General features: G+C 35.5%; 2 protein-coding genes across 3 annotated transcripts; one reads left to right on the forward strand and one right to left on the reverse strand.

Moving 5' to 3' along the window:
* The first annotated feature begins 308 nt into the window (after positions 1–308).
* LOC137408671 (uncharacterized) lies at positions 309–8,025 on the forward strand. The gene is made up of 3 exons (XM_068095257.1): positions 309–370; positions 2,270–2,343; positions 7,072–8,025. The coding sequence occupies exon 3, from the start codon at positions 7,098–7,100 to the stop codon at positions 7,785–7,787; it is 690 nt and encodes a 229-aa protein (XP_067951358.1). The 5' UTR covers positions 309–370; positions 2,270–2,343; positions 7,072–7,097; the 3' UTR covers positions 7,788–8,025.
* A 71-nt stretch (positions 8,026–8,096) lies between these two features.
* LOC137385501 (uncharacterized) lies at positions 8,097–21,352 on the reverse strand. Of its 2 annotated transcripts, none has more exons than XM_068071973.1 (12): positions 21,324–21,352; positions 20,566–21,032; positions 20,012–20,108; positions 19,824–19,913; positions 19,504–19,680; positions 18,221–18,322; positions 17,841–17,951; positions 16,317–16,510; positions 13,005–13,147; positions 9,299–9,528; positions 8,801–8,936; positions 8,097–8,662 (listed from the first exon to the last, which is right to left on the reverse strand). In XM_068071973.1, the coding sequence occupies exons 2-12, from the start codon at positions 21,022–21,024 to the stop codon at positions 8,608–8,610; spliced, it is 1,794 nt and encodes a 597-aa protein (XP_067928074.1). In that variant the 5' UTR covers positions 21,025–21,032; positions 21,324–21,352; the 3' UTR covers positions 8,097–8,607. The 2 variants fall into 2 exon arrangements, with proteins under 2 accessions (XP_067928074.1, XP_067928073.1); XM_068071972.1 differs by lacking the exon at positions 21,324–21,352 and adding an exon at positions 21,127–21,261.
* Between the last annotated feature and the right edge of the window lie 44 nt (positions 21,353–21,396).

Here is a 21,396-nt window from a genome sequence, read left to right on the forward strand (position 1 = left end):
GCCACTCAGCTTACCGAAAGCGTAAATAGACATCGTTGTTTACAAACGTTTCATTATTCTCATAATAACGTCTTTAAAAGCTCTAATATATATATATTTAAGATTTCGTTGTAAAGGTTAAACTTATAATTAACGAGATGCTGCAAAAGTTGACGATTGTTTATTTAATTAGATAAAATCTAGTTTGAAATTGACATGAGTTTCAATATGCAAGACTGCTATTACATTTTCTTTGCGGTATAGTTTCCGTTAAAGCCTCTTGGCGAGTAGGCCAAAATTTTTTGTGTTTTTGTCGTTCGCGTCTTTATCAACAGTCGGGCAAATAGGTCCACGGTGATTGCTCACCTGCGTGACCAACAAATAACTATAGGTTGTATTTTTTATCAAAGGGCTAGGATTGCGTAGCAAATTAAAAATGATTAACGGTTCAAAACGAAAAAACGTGCTGTTTCACATTATTCACTACCGATATTCATACTTTGACTCAGTTGATAGCTTTATGCTAAAACGTAATGTTTTATTTGTGAGTGTTCAGAATGTTCTGTGGCTGATCCAAATTAATAAAAATAGTTATCATTGTTTTGTTAAATGTATACTTATGTCAGCTAGCTGGCACCACCGTACCAACGCGTCATGTATGGCTATTTACAATGGTAGCTGGCTGTAACGCACAAAAACCATTGCCATTGAATACATGTGTAAACTTTATTGAAATAAGTAAGTCAGTAGAATGTGTATTTTAATAATCTTGTTTTCATCATTGGCATTTTGACTTGGGATTATGTGAGTACAGTACTGACACATACAATCTTGCTATTAAAAACGGTTCATTTCTTGGTCATAAATAAATTTACAAGTACAAAGATATTCAATATTGAGCTAGCTCACAATGGTAAATAATTTTTTGCTAAAGATTTTTTGATAGAAGGTGCCGCATATTTAATATTCTTGCAGGTACCTAGTCTATGAACCTGGTGCAAATAAAGGTAACATTTGAAGCAAATGTAGGCTATAACTTTATTATACAATCTTTGTGTAACAGACTGAAATGAACACTGAAATATTTCTAAATGGAGTATATACTCGGTTTATTTGTAAGATCTAAGGTAACGGTGATTTTTCTGGGTATTTAGGGCAAGACAATATGTCAGTAGATGCTTATTTTCGCAAATAGGTTGTAATTGAGTTTGTTGTTTATTTTTACCTACATTGGTTCCGATATTCTGACAAACTTTTTCTTAATAGAGAGAACCAGCAACTGTCAAACTTGTTTTTGACAATAGCTAATGAATAATCACAGAGCAATTAAGCTTCATAAACATTCACAGCTTTCTCTAAAAAGTACTACCATATAAATAGCTTGCGTGTAAGCCCTCAAAATAAATATGTCGTTTTATCTATAAAAAAAATTGAACAAATTTGTCATTTGTCAATTATTGTTATATGGGTATCAATAGTGGGTTACCAATTTTAATGTGTTTTAGCACAGCATAAAAAAATACCATAGCAATGATAGCTTAACTTTACTTAATGTTATGGTAAAGACTACATGTTTCCAGTAAGTAGCTTAAAAAGCAAATATACTCTCATTCACCCTGAAATTAATTTTAGATACATGATAGTTTGCTTTGATAATCATCATTTATTATAACATTATTGTGTAGTTCATACAGCTGAATTATGATTTAGTACAATTTTCTTTTTTATCAAATTTGCAAATGCAAATAACATGGTCATAAAGCAAATGCCTGATTTGTGTGCTTTCTCACAAAAAAACAACCTTAGGTGTCTATGTTCATCACAGCTTGTTGAAGTTGTAATAAGTAATACAAATGCGCGAAGCATCTGCTGAGGTGAGATGGCTGGATGAGAGGCTAGTAGAGTTTCGTGAATTAGTCTGCTTTGTCAGAGCTTTTAAGAATATTGATTTGGTGTCCTGAAGTTCAATGTGATCAAATGAATTTAAAAAGACATGAAAGAAGTAAGACTTCAGCGATTGCGTCTAATTGATTTCAGGCTGTGACAATAATTCTTTAACCAATACTTTTACTGTCAAGACACACTCGGGCTCACACCAACTTGCAGGTCTTTCACCAAGCTACTAATTAAGAAAATCTCAAGACATTAACCACAAAATTGTTTCCAGCAAGTTTTGTGAAAGACAAAAAGTATTCATGTTATACTTGTTAGATATCGCGAGTTGATGTCTCTTGGTCTCTGTTCTATTGTAGTAATGTAGTGCCAATATTGTTATTTCTGTTTCTATTAGCAATTCAGTCTTGTGAACAAGATTATAAAAGAAAATGGCACACACCCATTGACAAAGATATCGCATATATGAAAGTAAGTGATGGCTATATTTGCCATGATGTTATATGTTTGTAAATCACTGTTGTTACCTGGCCAATTCTGGGGTTAACCACTAAGAATGACATGTAAAATGGATTCTTGAAGCACTCCTAGATTGAGTCATCATCCGCCTCGTTCTTGTGAGGCATGCCATTAATGGATTATTTATGTCTGCTAAGGAAACTTAGGAAAGTAACACACATTAATTGTCTTTATCTTACAAGGCTACAATTTTGGTGATCATGTGCAACTTTTGTTGATAACCACTGATTTGGTTGGTAAGACTGAATTTTCAGTAGCCAAAAGAAAAAGGAGATATGGTGACCATACTTTTTTGTAATAAAAAACCAGCTGAAGTGGTATTATTTTTATAATGAGAATAGCTATATATCATTCAAACATGGCTTACTTAAAAATATGAAATGGCTTACTCCTTTTAATATTTCCCAAATTGTCCGTTTAGTCACTGCAAGCGCATCCTGTAAAAATGATCGATAAACTAAATAAAATTGAGAATCTGAGGTACCCTATATACATGTACTTGTAGAAACGCAGGCTGTTTGGCATATGAAAGGTTGTCGAATGCCACAGAACATAAACTTCTGAAACTCTTTTGAGGCATACTGACCATCTCTCTTGTAGGCTCAAACGGTGCGCCATAGTGCCAGTCATTGCTCTTTAATTTATAAGCAGTTTTCCTGATGATTACATGCCCGTTTTTGTTCAGCATCATAATCAAGACTAAATTTTTGGTAAGAACTAATAACATTAGCGAAAAAATTAGTAGTATTAGCGATGCTACATTATTTAAAGAATAGAGAAAGCATAATATTATTATGCTTTATTATTCATCTTGAGGTGTTGACTGATGTTCTAAAAAAAGAATCAAGGAGATTGACCAACCAGAAGCTGAGATATAGCCAGCCAAACACAGGTCTACCAAAAAACAAAAGTGTTTTGGTAATCATCAATATATGACGTATGAAATCGACTTGTGTGCCATTGGTCAATTAAGCCAACTAATGCGCTTTCCTATAACAATCACGGCGTTTTAATTGGTTTAATCCTTGGAAGTATAGAACAATCAAATTGGGCCTAACAATCATCGCTCCTAGAATTCCGAACCAGTCCCTCTGACGTGTAGATTAGTTTTAGCATAAAATAATTACACGCATCAATTATTTCGCAACATTTCGCTATCTTGCTAGTTCAGCTCAGTTTTGTTGTTCTCCTACTTAGCTTCCATATTCAGACTCATCTTTAGCGTTGTTCAGATTTTTTAACTATAGCTATAGCTAATAAATAGAATCAATCATCAATCTCGGTTATCATTTGGAATTTTCTACAAATTATATTAGTTACATCATTTATTCTATACGCAGTTATATTATTATTTTGTATAATATGCATTATGAATATTATATAAATCATAAAAAATAATCATAGATAAGATAATAGATCAATAGAAAAATCAAAGCAAAAGTTATCGTTTTCTTTTCTTATAGCAAGAGCAGCACGGTCAAGTTAGTCTTTTTAAGATTATGGCTGTAGTGAACTTCCAGTCTGTTAATAGTGACGATAATCATGAAAATCAACTGAATGCTGCAGTAGATACACAGTAAAAAAAATGATGAAGGAACAAAAAGCCCATTCCTATTTCTTATTCTAAACAAACTGCAACTCGCGGATATCGCATATAGACTATACACGCGCCGTTCGTTGAACAGATGATCTTCGGAGCATATCCGTGGAGATCGAGTTAAAATTTGAAGCACAATAGTCAAAATCTGCTCTTCTGCTTTAAAAAATCATGGCGAGGGGTTGTGGGCAAATGCCTTTACCACACAATGTTTGGATGATTTTCCTGAGAAACCAGAGCTAGTATGTAAATTATTTACTATCGCGAGAAGCGTTTCACATCTCGTAGCCAAAACAATCATTATACATAACGGCGGTAAGGGTGCGCAACTCCGGCACATGACCATTAAGTCGATTTCATACGTCACAGTTTTCGGGATTTTCGAAGGGTTTTCCTCTGATTCTTTATTAGGTAGACCTGTGTTTGGCTGTCTATATCTCAGCTTCTAGTGGGTCAATCTCCTTGATTCTTTTTTTAGAACATCAGTCAACACCTCAAGATAACTAATAAAGCATAATAATATTATGCTTTCTCTATTCTTTAAACAACAAATAAGCTAAGATGTATCACATTTCAATGCCACCAGGCAAGCCTTGGCTAAACAGCAATAGTAATTGTTTGATTTAGCTTCACCATAGCCACGTTCTAAAAAGCATGTAATCCTGCATACTAAACTGAATGTGTTTAGGTTATATTTTACTATTTTTCAAATGCCTTTATCACCTTTGTTGAAACAAGAAAAATCCGTACAATGATACGATGTAGTCTAAAAGTTAATTGTAGCTCCAATAACCTGTTTTAGCCTTAACCTATCCAGTATCAATATTATGTTAAGTTTTTGGTTGTTTTCGGTTTTCACATTATTTCAACGGGAAATTTTCACCATGCAAGGTTATGCAATACATGTAATCCTATAAAGCTGTACCAAATAAAATCCTTTAATTTTGGTTATGTTTACATTGCATTAGCTTGGCTACGTTTGCAAACTATTTTATGTGCATTTCATATTATACAAAATTGGAGAAGCGTCAGAATGCATTACTTAGCAGTTAAATTACAAGTACATTTGTTTTTTTGCTGATTTTATACCATCACCACACTATTTAGAGTTGTACAACTCCTTTTTTGTGTGGTTTAGCTGTGTTTCAATGAAAGGTTTCAATAGGAGCATACTGTTCTGATCAAAGATTTTCATGTAAAAAGGTATCAATTTACGGAAATCACAGTATTTTCCTTATATTTTATAGTTCTTATTCTTGTTTGGTAAGTCTATTACGTTTTTCAGATCTATTATCATATTTGATACAGGTGCCAATTTAACTGCACCTATGGACCTATTTCATTAAGTCTCCCAAACCTTTTCTAACAATCTTCTGTCAAAATACCTCTATATTATTGCAAAAAGCCATTCCCACTTTAGGTTTCATCCATTTTTTAAATTTTTTGCCAAGGATTGATCATACAGAATTGCGCATCAGTTTCATAATTGCTGGTATCCTTTAGAGTATTGTATGAGGTGTAGTCGCATAAGTATTGTCCAACTATGCCATAACATATCGCAAACTATTGTACAACCACTGTTATAAAGGCCAAACTTTGCTACTGTCTCTCAAACTAAAATACCAACATGAAACAGAGTTGTCGAGTAAGCTCAACAAACTACAAAAGCCAGTTAGGTTCCAATAGCATGAATTTCAAGGCATTTTAAACTACGGCAACATTGGAGTGTTTGACAAATGTAGTCCAACATAAACAGATATTCTTTGAATTGTCACTCCTTAATCCATAATATGAATTTGGCAGAAGAGGTAATACTTAAATATCAACAAGTGGGTGTATGTTAAAGTCACTACAATCTTAGATCTTATACAATACATTACCAACACAACCTTGCAGCAAATAGTTTGTTTAATAGACCGATAGTTACTCTATGTCCATATGTAAAATATGAGACCCTGAGTCTCATGATTTAATGTAGATGATCGAGGAAGTAAAAAGTGAAGCTCTCAGATTTTGGAAACCAAGTCAATCAAGTTATAATTCCCTGTTCATTTGGATGCTTTTACGTCTAATTTTTTTTTAAAAGCCTGACAAAGTAAATGTCTTGTTTTAAATTGCATTTATGCTTATTAAATCAAAACTGTATTACTTTGATCTTGTAAGAACTAATCGAGATACTATTTCAAATTACATATTATGCATTGCAATGTTTCCAATGATTTTGCATTTATCAAACTTGATCAGTTCTGATAAAAAGCTCTTAACAATAACTAAAACTTCATCAGTTGTGTGTTGGCAACTTGTGAAAGTATGTGATTTATAGCCTACACTTACCTAAGAGCATGCAACTAATCGGTGGTATTTTTGTGTCTCAAGTTTATCGAGTTACCAATTTGTGTTTCACTCTAGCAGTCGTGGAAAAAACTATTGGTGTTGATGGTCTTAATGTAAAGTTGAGGCCAATTATATTTAGCAAGTTTGAGGCAGATCGGTTCGAAATTATTTGAAATCCCTTTTTGTAGAGTAGCAACCAAATCGGTGCAGATCATTTCAACTGAGCTGCAAACCAATTTAAAGGCATTTTCGCGCAATAATTTGGATTATTCTAGTTATATGTTACAGATCAAATAACAATAAAATGAAAGACGTTTAATCAGAACAACAGACCGTTGTTTGTGGCTGAAGGGTCTAGCAGCTTCTAACTTCAGATTAATATAATTACTTCATTAGAAAAATTAATTACTTTTTCACGTTTTCGAAATGTGGCTTACTCAAATTGACACCTTTGTTAGGTTTGAATCAAAGAGGCTATGTGTCAGTCTCGGCAATTACTGTCAATTGGCGATCTTAAAAGTGCTAAGCTGCAAATTGAATGGTTGGAATGAATACAGGAAGTCAAATTTCAATTAAAACTAAGATCTTGTGATGGTTTTGTGGGCTGTTTTGTTTTTAAAGTGTTATATTGTTTAACTCGCCTATTATGAGATGTTTCAATGTTTTGTTGCGGTTACTATTTTTGGGAAATGTGCTTAGTTGTACAAGAAATGCCGATAGTCAATATATGCACGTGTATATATTTATAGATCATTACAATGCCCAACGGAACTTGATGGAAGAATCTCACAACATTCTACAGCCTGATGATCTGCCAATGTCAGTTGAATTTAACAACAATATTGAATCATCTAAATGGAAAGACTTCGATCTATTTGGAAAAACTATTAGTGGTGTAGTCATGCCCTGCAATTCTATGAATACGCCGGAAACTCAAGATCCTAATCAATCGGAAGATTGTAAGATTGTCAACATAAGCCCATGTTACGTGACAGCAATATCTAGCTACAAATACGAAACATTTAAACTTTCTACAGCGCATGTAACTCGCGGTGTATCTGACCAATGCCGCTTAGCTCAAATGAAAGCTAATTCTAAGCTGAAGCGTAGTCGCAAGCCATACCAACTCTCTAACCGATGCTTGTCATCTCCCAAAACTTACCACAAAAGAACTTGTAGTTCCGCTAGTGGTGAATGTGAAAGTAGTAATGAGTTGAGAACTCAAGTTATGACCAGAAGTAAATCTAATCGGGTAGTTTCGTTGTTTGACGACTGGCCATCACCGCAACCAAAGCTATGTAGCGATATACACCGATCAAGGTCGTTGGAAGATCTTCGATCGCTGGCGAAGACAACAACGGTGATGTTTAATTCCTTTCACAATCACTGTGATAAAGAACTAGATGATGTATCTGATGTTCTGTCCAAGCTGCAGTTTAATGAAAAAGGTCGCAGTCAATCATAGTAAATTCTCATCTATGTAGCGTTGTGTGAATTCTTTTACTGCCAATAATTGGCTAATGTGCTATGAACACTTTTCGCTATAAACTCTTCCATGCTTTTCTTGTGTTCTCTATAAATGTTTACTTATGATGTTCTTTGAATTGCTTGTCAGAAGCACTGGGCAGTTATTGATACAGTTTAGTTGTTTATGACACCTTCCTATGTTTATGTCAATGATAAATAAAAGCCAAGCTCATTCATTTGGTTCCCAGACACTTGATTGACCACAACATTGCGGATTACAGATTTCCAATGGCGAGGTTAGCGAGAATACTTGTAGGTATCATTTATTAAATAAAAGTAAATAAATGGGATTGAAACCATATTCAAACATTAATTGAATATTTATATGAGGTAAACAAAAAATAGATATTGTAAGATGTTTGACAATCGGCATATAAGAAATGAAGGCTGTAGCAGCAGTATGAGGTAAAGGATGGCTACTGAAGCCATAGATATGACTATAACATAGTCATAAAACGCTTTACAGCTTATGTGAACATCTGCGCCAATTGCGATATCTCTATACATGACTGGACATTCTGAAGGCAATATAAATGCCAATGTTGCATAATTGATGATGGGTGCAAATGATACGGGAGAAACTGCACCAAAAGCTAGATAAATATTAAGGGTAATCTGCTGATTGCATATCATTTTGGTATTGAGCTTAGCCGTTAAGTTCTTTCTGAATGCCTTTTGAACTTTTTCAGATTTTCTGAGGTAGGCTTAAGGGCATATAGAGTAAATATATTGAACTAGTCGATCAAAAAGAAATAGCATCAATCTTTCACCTGAACCCATCGTCCAATGGACAATTTCATGAACCGCAACCATCTACAATAGAAATTTTGGGCAGTCAAATAAACATTTTTGGCACGAGTTAAACACAATATAGTGTAAAAACAATTATAAAGGTATCAGAAGAAGATTAGCAGATGCATGTTAAGCCAAATACACAAATGGTTAACGTACCGTTCTTTTTCCATCTCCGTATCTGTGTAGAAATAAAAAGTTCTCATATTTGGCTCAGGTGGAGCCAGTTCGAAAGCATTCTTCTTGTTAGACTTTGGATTTTCAATAGTAGTATAACCATGGAGATGGGCCATACCTGAGAGCATAAAAAGAAAGATAAAACACGCCCATGGTCACGCTATCAAGCAAAGTTGAAGAAGCCTGCAGTAAATATGTGCCATTTGAGAGTTGTCTCAGCTTGCATCTGTTTCAAACGTGCATGCACAACTTTAAATAGTACAGGTGCTGTGGTACAGATAACAAGCAATGTTTCAACCGTGAAACAAATAAATGGAAATGGAAAGACAACATTCAATGGTACAATTGGAGAATATGCTGAGCGGCCAATCTACAGAAAACAACAGGGTGAGACGTCAAGGTTTTACAGCACAGTTAAAGAGATTGCAGGCAAAATTGTTTAAGTCAAACAAGGCAGTACTGGCTGAAAATAATCCTCACCTTGGGCAGAGCGCGAATTGATATCACAGTAGTAAAAAAGACAACCATCTTTGAGCACGCAATACCTCTTCTTCCACGATTTGTGTTTACCACCCATCTTGTACAAAGTCCCATCACAGTCAATGCTTTTGATAGAAAGGGCAGGCAGGCTGACATGGTGGGCTGTAACAGCCAGCCAGTTGTCCATGGTAGACTGGCCTTGTGTGGCTTCCGTCAGCAACTTCAGCCACCTGCAAGTACCATGGGTTGCGTTCACAATCACATAGCTATTGCCGACTCTGATGTACAACCTAGATTGTAAACAGGCTGACAATAACTACATTATCAAGTTTCACCGATTGTCTTCATGGCTGCTCCATGCATAAGGGCGGTATACTGATAAAATATCTATCATACTCGCACGCACAAAGACAATGCACAAGGCAGTTGTGCAAAAAACATTCCAATAAAATATCATAACCGCCCTTTCAAGGTTATATGTACAGGACTTATGCGTTTGGCACCCTTTGCCGCATGGTTTTGTACTGCAAGTTTTAGACAAGCCCAGGTTTGACAGTTGACCTGTTTTATCAGATAGAGAGAATTTGGCATTTACTGACTCTATAAAAATCCTGTGTAATGGTATCAAAACTAACAGTACTCAAGAATAATGATTACCGCTCACATTTCCTATACAGCAGAGGCTCATAGCGTGGAGAATTTGTGTGAGGTTTTTGCTTCGTACTACGCAAACAAATTCCATATAATGTAAAGTGTCATGTTGGGCGAGTTCTCAGATTCAATTTGAATGATAATCTATCTCGTCGCATTTGCGAGATAAAAATGTCATGCGCATAGCATTGCATTTATTATACAGTAGACACTTCTACAACGTAAATAATCCGTTCTAGGAACATATATGTTATAGGAAGTTATATGAATAGCAAAATTCCTGTAAATTGCCTAATCCGTTCCAAGATCTTTCAAAACTCACCCCTTCAGCCATACAAAAAGAAAAAACTAGACTTGACTTTTTAATTAGTCGACTGTATCGTAACTGTAACATTATTAGTTTGCATCGACAACTCATTTCCTTTCTCTGATCAATTTAACTGGTTTTGTAGATTATGATTTGCGGTTATTTCCATTAAGTTGATGGAGAACGCACATACTCGATGTCTATTGACAATGATTGTTTAATTTTTTTCTAAACAGCAAAGTCTATTTCGGAAAGTAAAACTAATAGCAAATATTTAATAAGTCTATAATAAAGCAAAACAAAAATATCTTTTACTATAAAAAGAGAGCTGTTTACCTGTTCGTCGTGTATCTGTATTTAAGGGTCAAGGTTAAGATAAAAGATAGCTTTCAGCAATACTCCCAACTCATGAAATTCAGATTGTTAGACTGGTGCTGTAATACCTACACCAATCAATTGCTTTTGAGTATTTATGTACAATTGCGCAGTTACTTATTCTCTGTTTTGTTGGCAAATCTGACGATCTATCAAGACGAACTAAAATGTCATAAAGGTTGTATATATAATAGATATAACGCTAAACACACGTCCTTTTTTCTCTCACAAATGTGGCGAGATGTTACAACTCAAATCAAATTTGAGCAGTTGCGCCTACTTGACACTTTACATTATATGGAATTTTATTACGTAGTGCAAAGCAAAAACTTTGCATAAATTTTTAAGTTATCTGGAATTTACTTTATAGAAGGTCTACGTTATATAAAACATATTTATATAATATATTAAAAATTATTAGAAATATATATAAATATATATTCTACTGTATATAAAACTTCCATCCATGACATCCTAGTTCGTCTTAGTAGATCGTCAGATGAGTCGACAAAACAGAGAATAGGGTAGATGCGCAATTGTTAATAAATACAAAGACGATCGATTGGTGCAGGTGTTACAGTGTCGGTCCACTATTCTGAATGTCGCGAGTTAGAGTATCGTCAAAAGTTCTCTTTTATCCTAACCTTGACCCTGAATACAGATAGACAAGGAACAGGTAGTGCCGCATTTTTATAGTAAAACTATTTTGTTGTTTAGCTTTATTCTAGACATATTAAATATTTGTTATTAGTTTAACTTTGCAGAATAGACTTTGCCGTTTAGAAAAAATAAGCAAATTGTTGAAAATGAACATCGAAGATGAGCACACCCCACCAACTTATTGTAAAATTACCGCAATCATTGTCTATAAAACCAGTGAAATGGATCAGAAAAAAGAAAAAAGTTGCCGATGCAAACCAATAATACAGCAGTTATGATACAGCTCATTGATTAAAAAGTTAAGTCAAGTTTTTCCTTTTTGCATGGCCAAAGGGATGAGTTTGGGAAGATCTTGGAACGAATTAGACAGTTTAAATGCATTGTACTGTTCTTATAACGTAAAATCCGTATATAACATATATGTTTCCAGGACGGATTATTTACGTTGTAGGAGTGCCTACTGTACTAGAATACGCTGTGAAAATAAGGACACGCATACATGATGCCAAAGATGCCTCAGTCAGGGAATTGACAAAATAACTTGATGATACAATCTGATCGACACAGCAAAATAAATGGAATGGCCAGGCTGAGCTATGAATAATGATCTGATATGACATTGAGATAGCATGAGATAACAGAGCAAGCAACAAAAACATTGAAAGCTTTCCAGATGCTCCAACCCAGGAGAGCTGTTGTGATAAGAACAAATAAGTGCATATACAAATAACCCTACTCAGTACTCACCGTACTCACCGTACCAAGGTACATCTTTTATCTAAATCATTACATTAAAGTTCCATTATGCAGACCAATACTAGAGCTAATAGGTGTAAAAGGCATACCAGTGGATTCTATAAGCCAACAATTATGCATGGGAAAAACCTGAAGGTGTGTCATTAAAATCAAGTGTGATCCGACCTCAATCAGGATCTACAGTTGTTGGGAAATCCAATCAGTGGATAGTAGTTATGAAGGCTGGTGATTTGGTGACTCATCATAAGGTGCTTGTACATGAACTACTAGAACAAAACTACTTATGGGTTTGGAAATTATGCGGTCAATGAAAAGCAATACAGCTACAAACATACATGTAGTTACTTTATTCTGTTCAGCTCCTGCGGCTAATCCGCTTTCTATAACTGTTAGTTGTGGATTGCTTATATCACTTATATCACTATAAGATATCATGATATCATATAGTGAGTGATAGACGATATATCACTATCACTCATGATATACCAGTATATCATTCAGATATACTGAAGCATTTGCCAGAACTTTTTGGTTGAAAAATCTACATGTAAAGAGGGTTGGCAGTAAACATCGGATAACCCTTTATCCACTGATCGTAATGCGTGTCAAGATTAACTACCGGTATGTAAATGCTTTGACAATAAAAGAGATTTTAAACTCATATTCATGGTCACTTGACTATGAGAGGAAGAGTCTATGCCAGATTCATGCAATAATTAAGCAGCGATGTTTTTATCTCATTGCATCTTCAATAATATATATAAAGACGGCAGTAGCAGAGCAAGACGACGTGGCAATCACTTGTGTGGCTAGTCATACTTGACCTTTTGACATATTCTATCAAAGCTCACATGGTCAGAACTTGTTTTGAAATTATCTATCTAAGAATTGTTGATATCAAGTGCAGGCCAGGCTATTGCCTCGTCAAAAGATTGTGCACATCTCGGCGATACTTACTGTTGCCATTCATTTTCATCGATTGCTGCGAGAACATAGGTCTTGGTATGATGCATAAGTTTTATCGAGTGAGCCCGTTTCACATCAACCGGTTTTTGTGCGGTGTAACCAGCCAAAGGAATCGCTCCGAGAATCTCCTTGCTCTGTGAAAGCATGGAAGAACAAGTGATGATATCAAACGCACAATGAATTAAATAGCATGCTGCCGACTAAGCATGGATAAAAAATCAACAATTACAGTGGTGTGCCAAATAAACTGGACACCCCTTGTTTATTGACCAAATTTTCCACATCTCCCATAACGTTTCACTGCAAATAAACGCATAAATTATGTGTAGATTGGAAAATCTCATCCTATTTTGGATTAGAAGCAATTTTCCAAAAACCGGAACAATAGGTGATTCTATGATGCAGTTAATCTGCAAGGTTGGAAACGGAAAAAACCCACAAGTCAATCGAGGTTTGTTATTCACTGATTTTCTATCGAATATTTCATGCTTGTAAAGATGAAAGCGGCCCTTGAAAATGATGCGCAAAAAAGGTCACACAAGCTATTCCAGTTTAAACATTTCCACACTTCAGTTGTTTCTATGTTGAAAGTGTGCCACAAAGCGAGACAGGGTGCTATAAAATCTGGCATCTACAGAACTCCTCATCTTCTTTTACAAAGCGCCTGCGTTACTCCACAACATGCAAATGTACATGAGAACACTTATCGCATAGTTACACGGTGGGTGCACAACTCCAAATCTGCATTACTCGCACTGCTGAACATACTGTAGTTGATAGTGAGTGATTGACTTATATATCACTAGGTTATAACTGCTAGTTTTTAGATTCTAAATGTGATACAAATAAATACGGTAATCCAGAATTTTTGTTTTGAGTGCATTCCTAAACATATTATATCTCGCAAAACCCCGAACACAAAGACATGATTCAATACAAGAGACTCATATTGATAGGTTTGACTTTGTTCCGACTAGGTGAACAACAGTATGGTGTTACACTGCACTGAACAAGTGAGGGAAACTCAGTTCTGTTAAACAAGCTAAACATGTTGAAAAACGTTGCTTCAACTCTAAAATAATACCAGCAGACGGAATCAGTAAAAAAAAGCAAAGTGAAAACATAAAGCCAGCTCTATAGAGATGATCAAAAGTCAATAAAAACATCATAGGTAAACCATAAGTTAAACATTACATAACCAAACAAACATTGGCAAGAGTCCACTGAGATTCATCTCTCTACATCAACATTGAGCAGAAAGCTCATAAAAAGCTATCGCTGAAAGAAAGCAAGAAAGATATTGGTTGGACTCGAGTATTGTGATCAGACTGCAGAGCACTACAAAAAAGTTCCATTTGGGAGTGAACCAAAAAGTTACCATACAGGATAATTCTGGCTACATTTATGTAACAAGCTGGTGAAGAGTTTAGTTTACGTCCCAAATGATCTGTGGCAGCATAGGCAGCCTATCTGCCAATGGCATTAACGGCGTGGTGATGGTTGTTTATGGCACAATGAATGCAAAATACATCAACGCCCTAGACAAACAGCTCTTGCCAAGTATCAGCAAAACGTGAAGGAATTGGTTGCTGATTAAACAGCTTCATTGGTGAGTTCAATTGGTTGCTGATTAAACAGCTTCATTGGCGAGTTCAGAACCCAAATCTGAATCATACTGAAAATATTTGGCATAGTTTCCTGACAAATAAGCAGAGAGAAGTCGAGACAGAGCTTACCTTCATGCTTATCGCTGCTTGGTACCACATAATCACCACAAGGAAGTTTCAGAAAGACAGGGTGCCCGGATGGTGTCAGGCACTTTTTAGGAACAATGGATGGCCAACTACAGCTTTTTTGAGGACCACCCATTGTGTTTAAAAGGTGTTGATATGATATGGCTTAAAATAAAAACTCCGTAGTGTGATCATATGTGTACAGATTATTGTCCTGATCTAGCGAGAATTGAAGTAGTTCAACTTAGGTCACTATAATCATTCAAAAAGTTTTTAACGTTCTGCTTTACATATTTTAAATTGGGGAAAATTAGGATTTATTATTTAAATTTATTTAAATTAGGATAATTTGATATATAATTTATGCTTGTTAGCTAAATGTGTAACGATGTTGTGAATGCGAAATTTAGTTTTCCAACAAAGGGGTCCAATTTCTGTGGCACACCACTGCGTTGTTAGTTATTGGTTTTAGTGATGGAAAGTACTATGTGACAATAACAGGAGCCGTAACAGTACATAATAAATTATAGTATGAGGCAGAAGATAACAAATGTAACTAGAATTCATTATCAATATCGGCTATTGAAAGTAGTTAATAGTAGAAATGAGCGGTAGAGGTTAATTAACAACAGCAATTTATGAGAGTAGTTACTGGTAGAGGTGCGGAAGTAGACAATGGTTCAAATGGAATTACTTGCACCAAGCTTAAATGGAGAGATGACTCATGGCGCTTGTAGGACAGTAGAAAAGGTCACAGAGCGCATCTTGAACTTTAGTGAATAGAATGAGTAAACAGTAGCCATTGAAGCTTGCCAAAGAGCTCATATTTAAACAAATATTATTGGTATACAACGTGGCCATCAACAGTTGTAGCGCTATCATACAAACTGTTATCATAAAATTGAAAGTTTAGAAAACAGAAAAATTGAAAACTGAAGAGCAGCCATGATGAATGAACCATGAGAAGAACTTGAACATAATTTTATTGATTTTATTAGAAAGTATAGGTACTTTTCTACCATTTGCGATTGTTTTTGATGTTTGAAGTGACCCGATCGCCAGGATGTTTCAAGATTAACATAGACAAAACTTGATAGCGGTTAAAAAAACTCCAAAGAAAAATACGTGCAAAATGACATCACTAGTAGCTATCGTTGCTATAGTTGGTATCGGCTATTGTGTTCAAGTTGCAGCGTTACTCGTCTCTATTCTTTTAGTCTCTTTGCGACTATATGCATCATAATCACAATCGCTTGATCTGAGCATTTTTACCGTGATCAGGTTTTATCGACTTTAATATTGGAACATCCTGATTGTCGAATCACCTCAAACATCAAAAACAATCGCAAATGATAGAACAGTACCTATACTTTCTAATAAAATATACTAAGATTTTGTGCCAGTCCATCTTTAATGGAACTGGGGAGTGGTGATGAGGGCATCAGTAGCCATGTAAGAAAATGAACAACAGCCTAGAACCCACTTGCCTCATAACAGATGACTGTGGAATGTTATCGATTAGGTCCTGTTGTTTACTCATATAATGATTGATAAGAATGGGCTAACTTACTTCCTTCTGCTTGTAATAGTAGAGGCAGTTGTCAGATTTGAGCACAAACCATCGCTTCTTCCAGAGGTTGAGCGTTGAATTTACTAGCCTGTACATGTAAGCAGCGTAGAGCTCAGTGCATGCCCCATTTTGGTCTCCAGTCATTAGTGATAACGACGACTCCTTGCATAGCTCTATAGTCAGTGAACCCTCAGCTACAATGATATATCTATGATTCACATGGTTTCGTGACTCAAGATCTGTGACAAACACTCATTCACGGATGAAAGAGAAAAACCTGTCACACTCTTGCAAATGCATCAGTAAGGAGAAAACTGGTGTTGATCATGTATAGCGATGTGTTGCATTAACTTTTTGGTTTGAAGTATCTCTATGGCTGTCTTTATCAAGCCCTTCTACAATAGCTAAACCTGAAGACACTGAAGGCAGCCCAAATAAAACTGCCCTACATTCACTCTCTAAACAAATGAAAACAATAGAAAATCTTTCTGGTCGGTTTTCTTAACCCATATATATATAGATCTCAAAGTTTGTCGTTTGTCTGTCCAGCTACAGCGATTGAAATCTAGCAATGAAAAATCCGCAGCGCAGAAGATTTGATCTCAGGACCTCTCATTCACAAGCGGACAAACTAGCCCATTAAGCTACACGAAATACAATAGATTTATTGGGCGATATGAGTCATTATCTGGGCAAAAATATGCATAGCGATTCTGCGTTCCACGCAACGTCACTAAAGCTTGCTCTTACGGCTTTTATTGGTAAGTTTAGCAATACCGATCCTAGCTTACTCAAATTAATCAACGGCAACTACATATTAAAAAACAGCCTACAAACTGAGGCAGGTAATGTAGTTGTCGTTGATTAATTTTAGTAAGCTAGGATTTGAGTACCTGCCTCAGTTTATAGGCTGTATTTTAATACCTGGGTAACTCCGGGGATTCGCCTCATAATTAGAGTCATGTCTGTCCATTCGAAGCCAAGCTTAGTGGTTAGGAAACAAGATTGCTTTTAACAGAAATACAACTCCCGAATTTCGGCTTAGTAGACCAACATTCTACCTCCTGCACCAATTGACCACCTTGCTGCACTTCAGGTTAGTTGTGCAGTTAGTTATTACACCCGACTCTCTCTCACACTCGACTCTCTCTGTACTACTAGTTGTATTAAAATCCATGGAATCAAAAAATAATGTCAAATACAACACTTAAGGAGCAGTTAACACAAGGAAATAACTAAAACTATAGATCAATGCAGCCAGATTACAATCGCTCGCTGTTCTGCACTTACAGAAATTACAGGAGCTGATTGTTAGTAGGAATAGCTCAAATTTATTCCAAATACAGTCAAACCTCAACCAATGATCACCTCTATATACAAGTCTTTCACAGATGATGTAAAATATCAGTAGATATTTTTATCAACATATAAAGTAATTTTCAACAATACAACATTGAAAAATAAATATAAATAAGTTCAAGTAAAAGCACTTGTAAATAAAACATGCATGAAAACGAGACTTACCTTGGTTGAGGATTTCAACTATTTCATTCAATGTTTTGGGTAGCACACTTTCAAAATTGACAGCGAGCAAGACATCTCCAACTTGAAGGCCTTTCTGCTCAGCGATGCTGCCTGAAGAGAGTAATCATATGGTGGTTAGCTAGCGCCTATATAGCTATATATATTATAGCTAGCTAGCACTATATAGCTATATACATTATAGCTAGCTAGCACTTATATAGCTATATAGATTATAGCTAGCACTATATAGCTATATATATTATAGCTAGCACTATATAGCTATATATATTATAGCTAGCACTTATGTCAACAATGTTCTGCACTAAACACAACTTCAAGGCCCACCGCATGCCATAGGATGATCATGAAAATTCATTTACCTGAATCAATAAGTTCTATCTTTGTGGGATAGTCACCGCTAATGTGAAACCCAAGTTTGGCACTTCCAGGAGGCTTCTCAACGGTGACTGTTTTTTCGGCAGCTGGTAATATAGTAGCGCATTAACTAGTATTTTCTGACTTGTGATATCCATGCAAAAGGTAATATATATGCTCACACTTAAGCAACAACAGATGCTCCCCAACTTACAAACAAGATACATTCCAAATGGCCATTTGTTAAGCGAATTTGTTCGTAAGTTTTCTCTCAGTTAGTTATTTTGTACGAAATGTATGTTTAAGGCTTGTATAAGTAACCTTAATTGGTTTTTGCTACATTTAAAGAACACTTCTTCAGAGGAGTTTCTCCATCTCTTTAAAGACTTTCCTGCTTTTCTTGCTAATGATCGTGGATTGCATCAGCACTGCATTTTTTACATGCTCCAAAATATGGTCTTTTTGTTTGTAAATCATACCGACAGTAAAACGATTCAAGTTATATGCACGGGCAACACTCATCATCTTTTCACCAGCATCAAGCTTTTTATTATTGCCATTTTCGTTTCAAATAATGCTTGCCTCTTTCTAAACTTTCACAATCACTAGAAGCTTTTCGCTTTTTATCAACTATATTAAATAAAGGATGCAAATACAAAATCTAACTTACGGCATCTTTGTACAAACATTGTATGTACCGTTTTTCTTATGAACAATTTTTGATACATGCGCAAAATCGTTTGTATCTGCCTTTATTCGTAATATGAATGTTTATAATTAGCGTAGCGACTGTGTGTCAAATATATTCAAATAAATACTAACACGCCCACACAAACACCAACATGTCCACACTAATACCAGCATGTTCACACAAACACCAGCATGTCCACACTAATACCAGCATGTTCACACAAACACCAGCATGTCCACACTAATACCAGCATGTTCACACAAACACCAACATGTTCACACAAACACCAGCCATGTCTATTCTAACGTCAATATGTCCAAACAAACATCAGCATGCTCATAAACAGTAGCATGTTCACAAAAACATCACCAAGTCTGTACCAAAACCAATACCGTATGTCTACGCAAACAGCTGCATGTCACACAAACACCAATATAACCACACAAAGATCGATGTGCCCACGCAAATACCGAAATGTTCACACAAACATCAGTACGTCAACACAAACAGTATGTCTACACAAACGTTAATATGTTCACATAAACAGTAGTATGTCCACACAGCCACTCATGTGAGTAGCTTGCAAAACATACTCACAAACTTCACTAGCTTGGGTTTTCGCAAATGTTTTCGTGCTAGATTGTCGTTCAACTCTTTTTAATGATACTTGTTTATAAGACCGCGTATAAGGTTTGAATTCACAACTCATTTGGGAATTCCTTGCATCTTCCAAGTTGCTTGTCTCACTACTCTCAATCTCTTCTGAAGGCGTGGCTTCAAATATCAAATAAACACTGTTAATAATTTATTTTCTATTGTAACAAGAATATAGCAATAATATACAAGAATATAGAAATAATATAACAAGAATATAGCAAATGCATGAGCATAACTAGTATATTTATGTTTATCTTCACCTGGTGACTCCGACAGACTTTCACTAGTTTCATCTTCACCAACAAAAATCCAATTAGAAGCCCGAACACTTTCAGAATAAATTTTAGAGACTGTAACAGATTCATGAGACAGTGAGCTTGAGCAAATACACAAGTAGTAGTATTAAAGGGTCGCACATTAACATGACCAATTTTCCATAAACAACTACCTTCTTCATCTTCACTGTCTGGAGCATTAGTGCAATCAACATTGTGATTGGGAGGAATTTTAGGTCGCATTTGCACACTTCCATTTGTCGAATTTGTCTGCAAACAAAAAAGTCTTGGTTACAATAATGTCTAAAAAATAGCTTCAGTGAAGTGCTAAAAGTATATTTTACATCATGAGAGCCAACTTTCAAGGCCATAAAGATAGTGGTAAAGATAGCTAAAGCGTAAATTTGGGTCTTTCAACAGCAGTTAGTATACATAGGGAATAAACACAATGTCTGTGAGATTTCTGAATGTTGCTAGCATAAATAGCAACATGTAGTAACCCATTATGCGTTCACAAATAGTAAGAAATAAAATATATTAATAAAATATTGTTCTCGGGTTTTTCACAGCAACCCCTCCAAGCACTCACAACCACCATATTAATTCAGAATCAGTTACAAATAATGCTTATATGATGTTACCATACAAATTTATTGATCACACTGAGTACTTAGCTGGACAAGCTATAGGCAGAAAAACATGCATTGGATTGGAGACTGGCACTAACCTGATCACAAGGCAAGTCATCTGAGATAGGATTTAGACCTAAACCACTGTCTACAGATGCTACCCTCGCAGATGTTGCAGTTTCCTTTTTGCCATCAATAGGGTTATTTTCGAGATCATGAGAGACGGGCTGTGATTTACACTGTGTATCCGTCAGATGTGAACATCTAAGTTCTCCAATTTCAGGACACTGATAGGAATCTGTATTTGCATCAGTTGAACGCTCCATAGCAAATTCTATTAAGGTAGCCTCACTTCGTTCGTTCAAAGGCGAAGAGTTTTGCACACAAGTTTCTTGTTCATTAGGAGATACACTTTGTAACACTGGGGGTTGAACATTGAGTTCAGATGTAGCAGGTCTATTGATTTCTTCCTCTTCATTTTGTTCCATTTCGTCTCGGAGAAATGAGAATTCTTCGTTTATAAATTGACTAACGACTCTCGAATCTCTCATCGACATTCCAAAACCTTAATGAAACAATCAAGTACGAACAAATATTGTGAAACACTAATTGGTATTTTTAGGTAATAAATGCAAGTGTGGAATAATAAATTAGCTTACACAAATGTCTTTCATATTAAAAGCATTATTTGAAACTCTCTCTTAAAATTTTACAGAAACTATTTATTGTAACGTACAAAAAAGCTTCAATTTGCTAAATAAACATTTAAGGGTTGTAAAATGATGTAACTTCTTTAATGGTGCTTAGTTTCGAATACTTCCTCTTGATGCGATACCGTAGAGATATATACACACACCTATTCAGCTTCTGTTCCATCAGTGTTACATATGAACTTTGACGCGGCTATCGAGGGACTCACTAGATACGTC

This window comes from Watersipora subatra, chromosome 1, assembly GCF_963576615.1.
Source record: "Watersipora subatra chromosome 1, tzWatSuba1.1, whole genome shotgun sequence".
Lineage (NCBI taxonomy): Eukaryota > Metazoa > Bryozoa > Gymnolaemata > Cheilostomatida > Watersiporidae > Watersipora > Watersipora subatra.

Coding starts and splice junctions, on each gene's coding strand:
- LOC137408671 (XM_068095257.1), top strand. CDS start 7,098: ATGGAAGAATCTCACAACATTCTACAGCCTGATGATCTGCCAATGTCA.
- LOC137385501 (XM_068071973.1), bottom strand. CDS start 21,024: ATGTCGATGAGAGATTCGAGAGTCGTTAGTCAATTTATAAACGAAGAA. Junction 19,914..20,011: donor AGACAGTGAAGATGAAGAAG/GTAGTTGTTTAT, acceptor AATCTGTTACAG/TCTCTAAAATTTATTCTGAA. Junction 8,937..9,298: donor CAATTCGCGCTCTGCCCAAG/GTGAGGATTATT, acceptor TTATGCTCTCAG/GTATGGCCCATCTCCATGGT.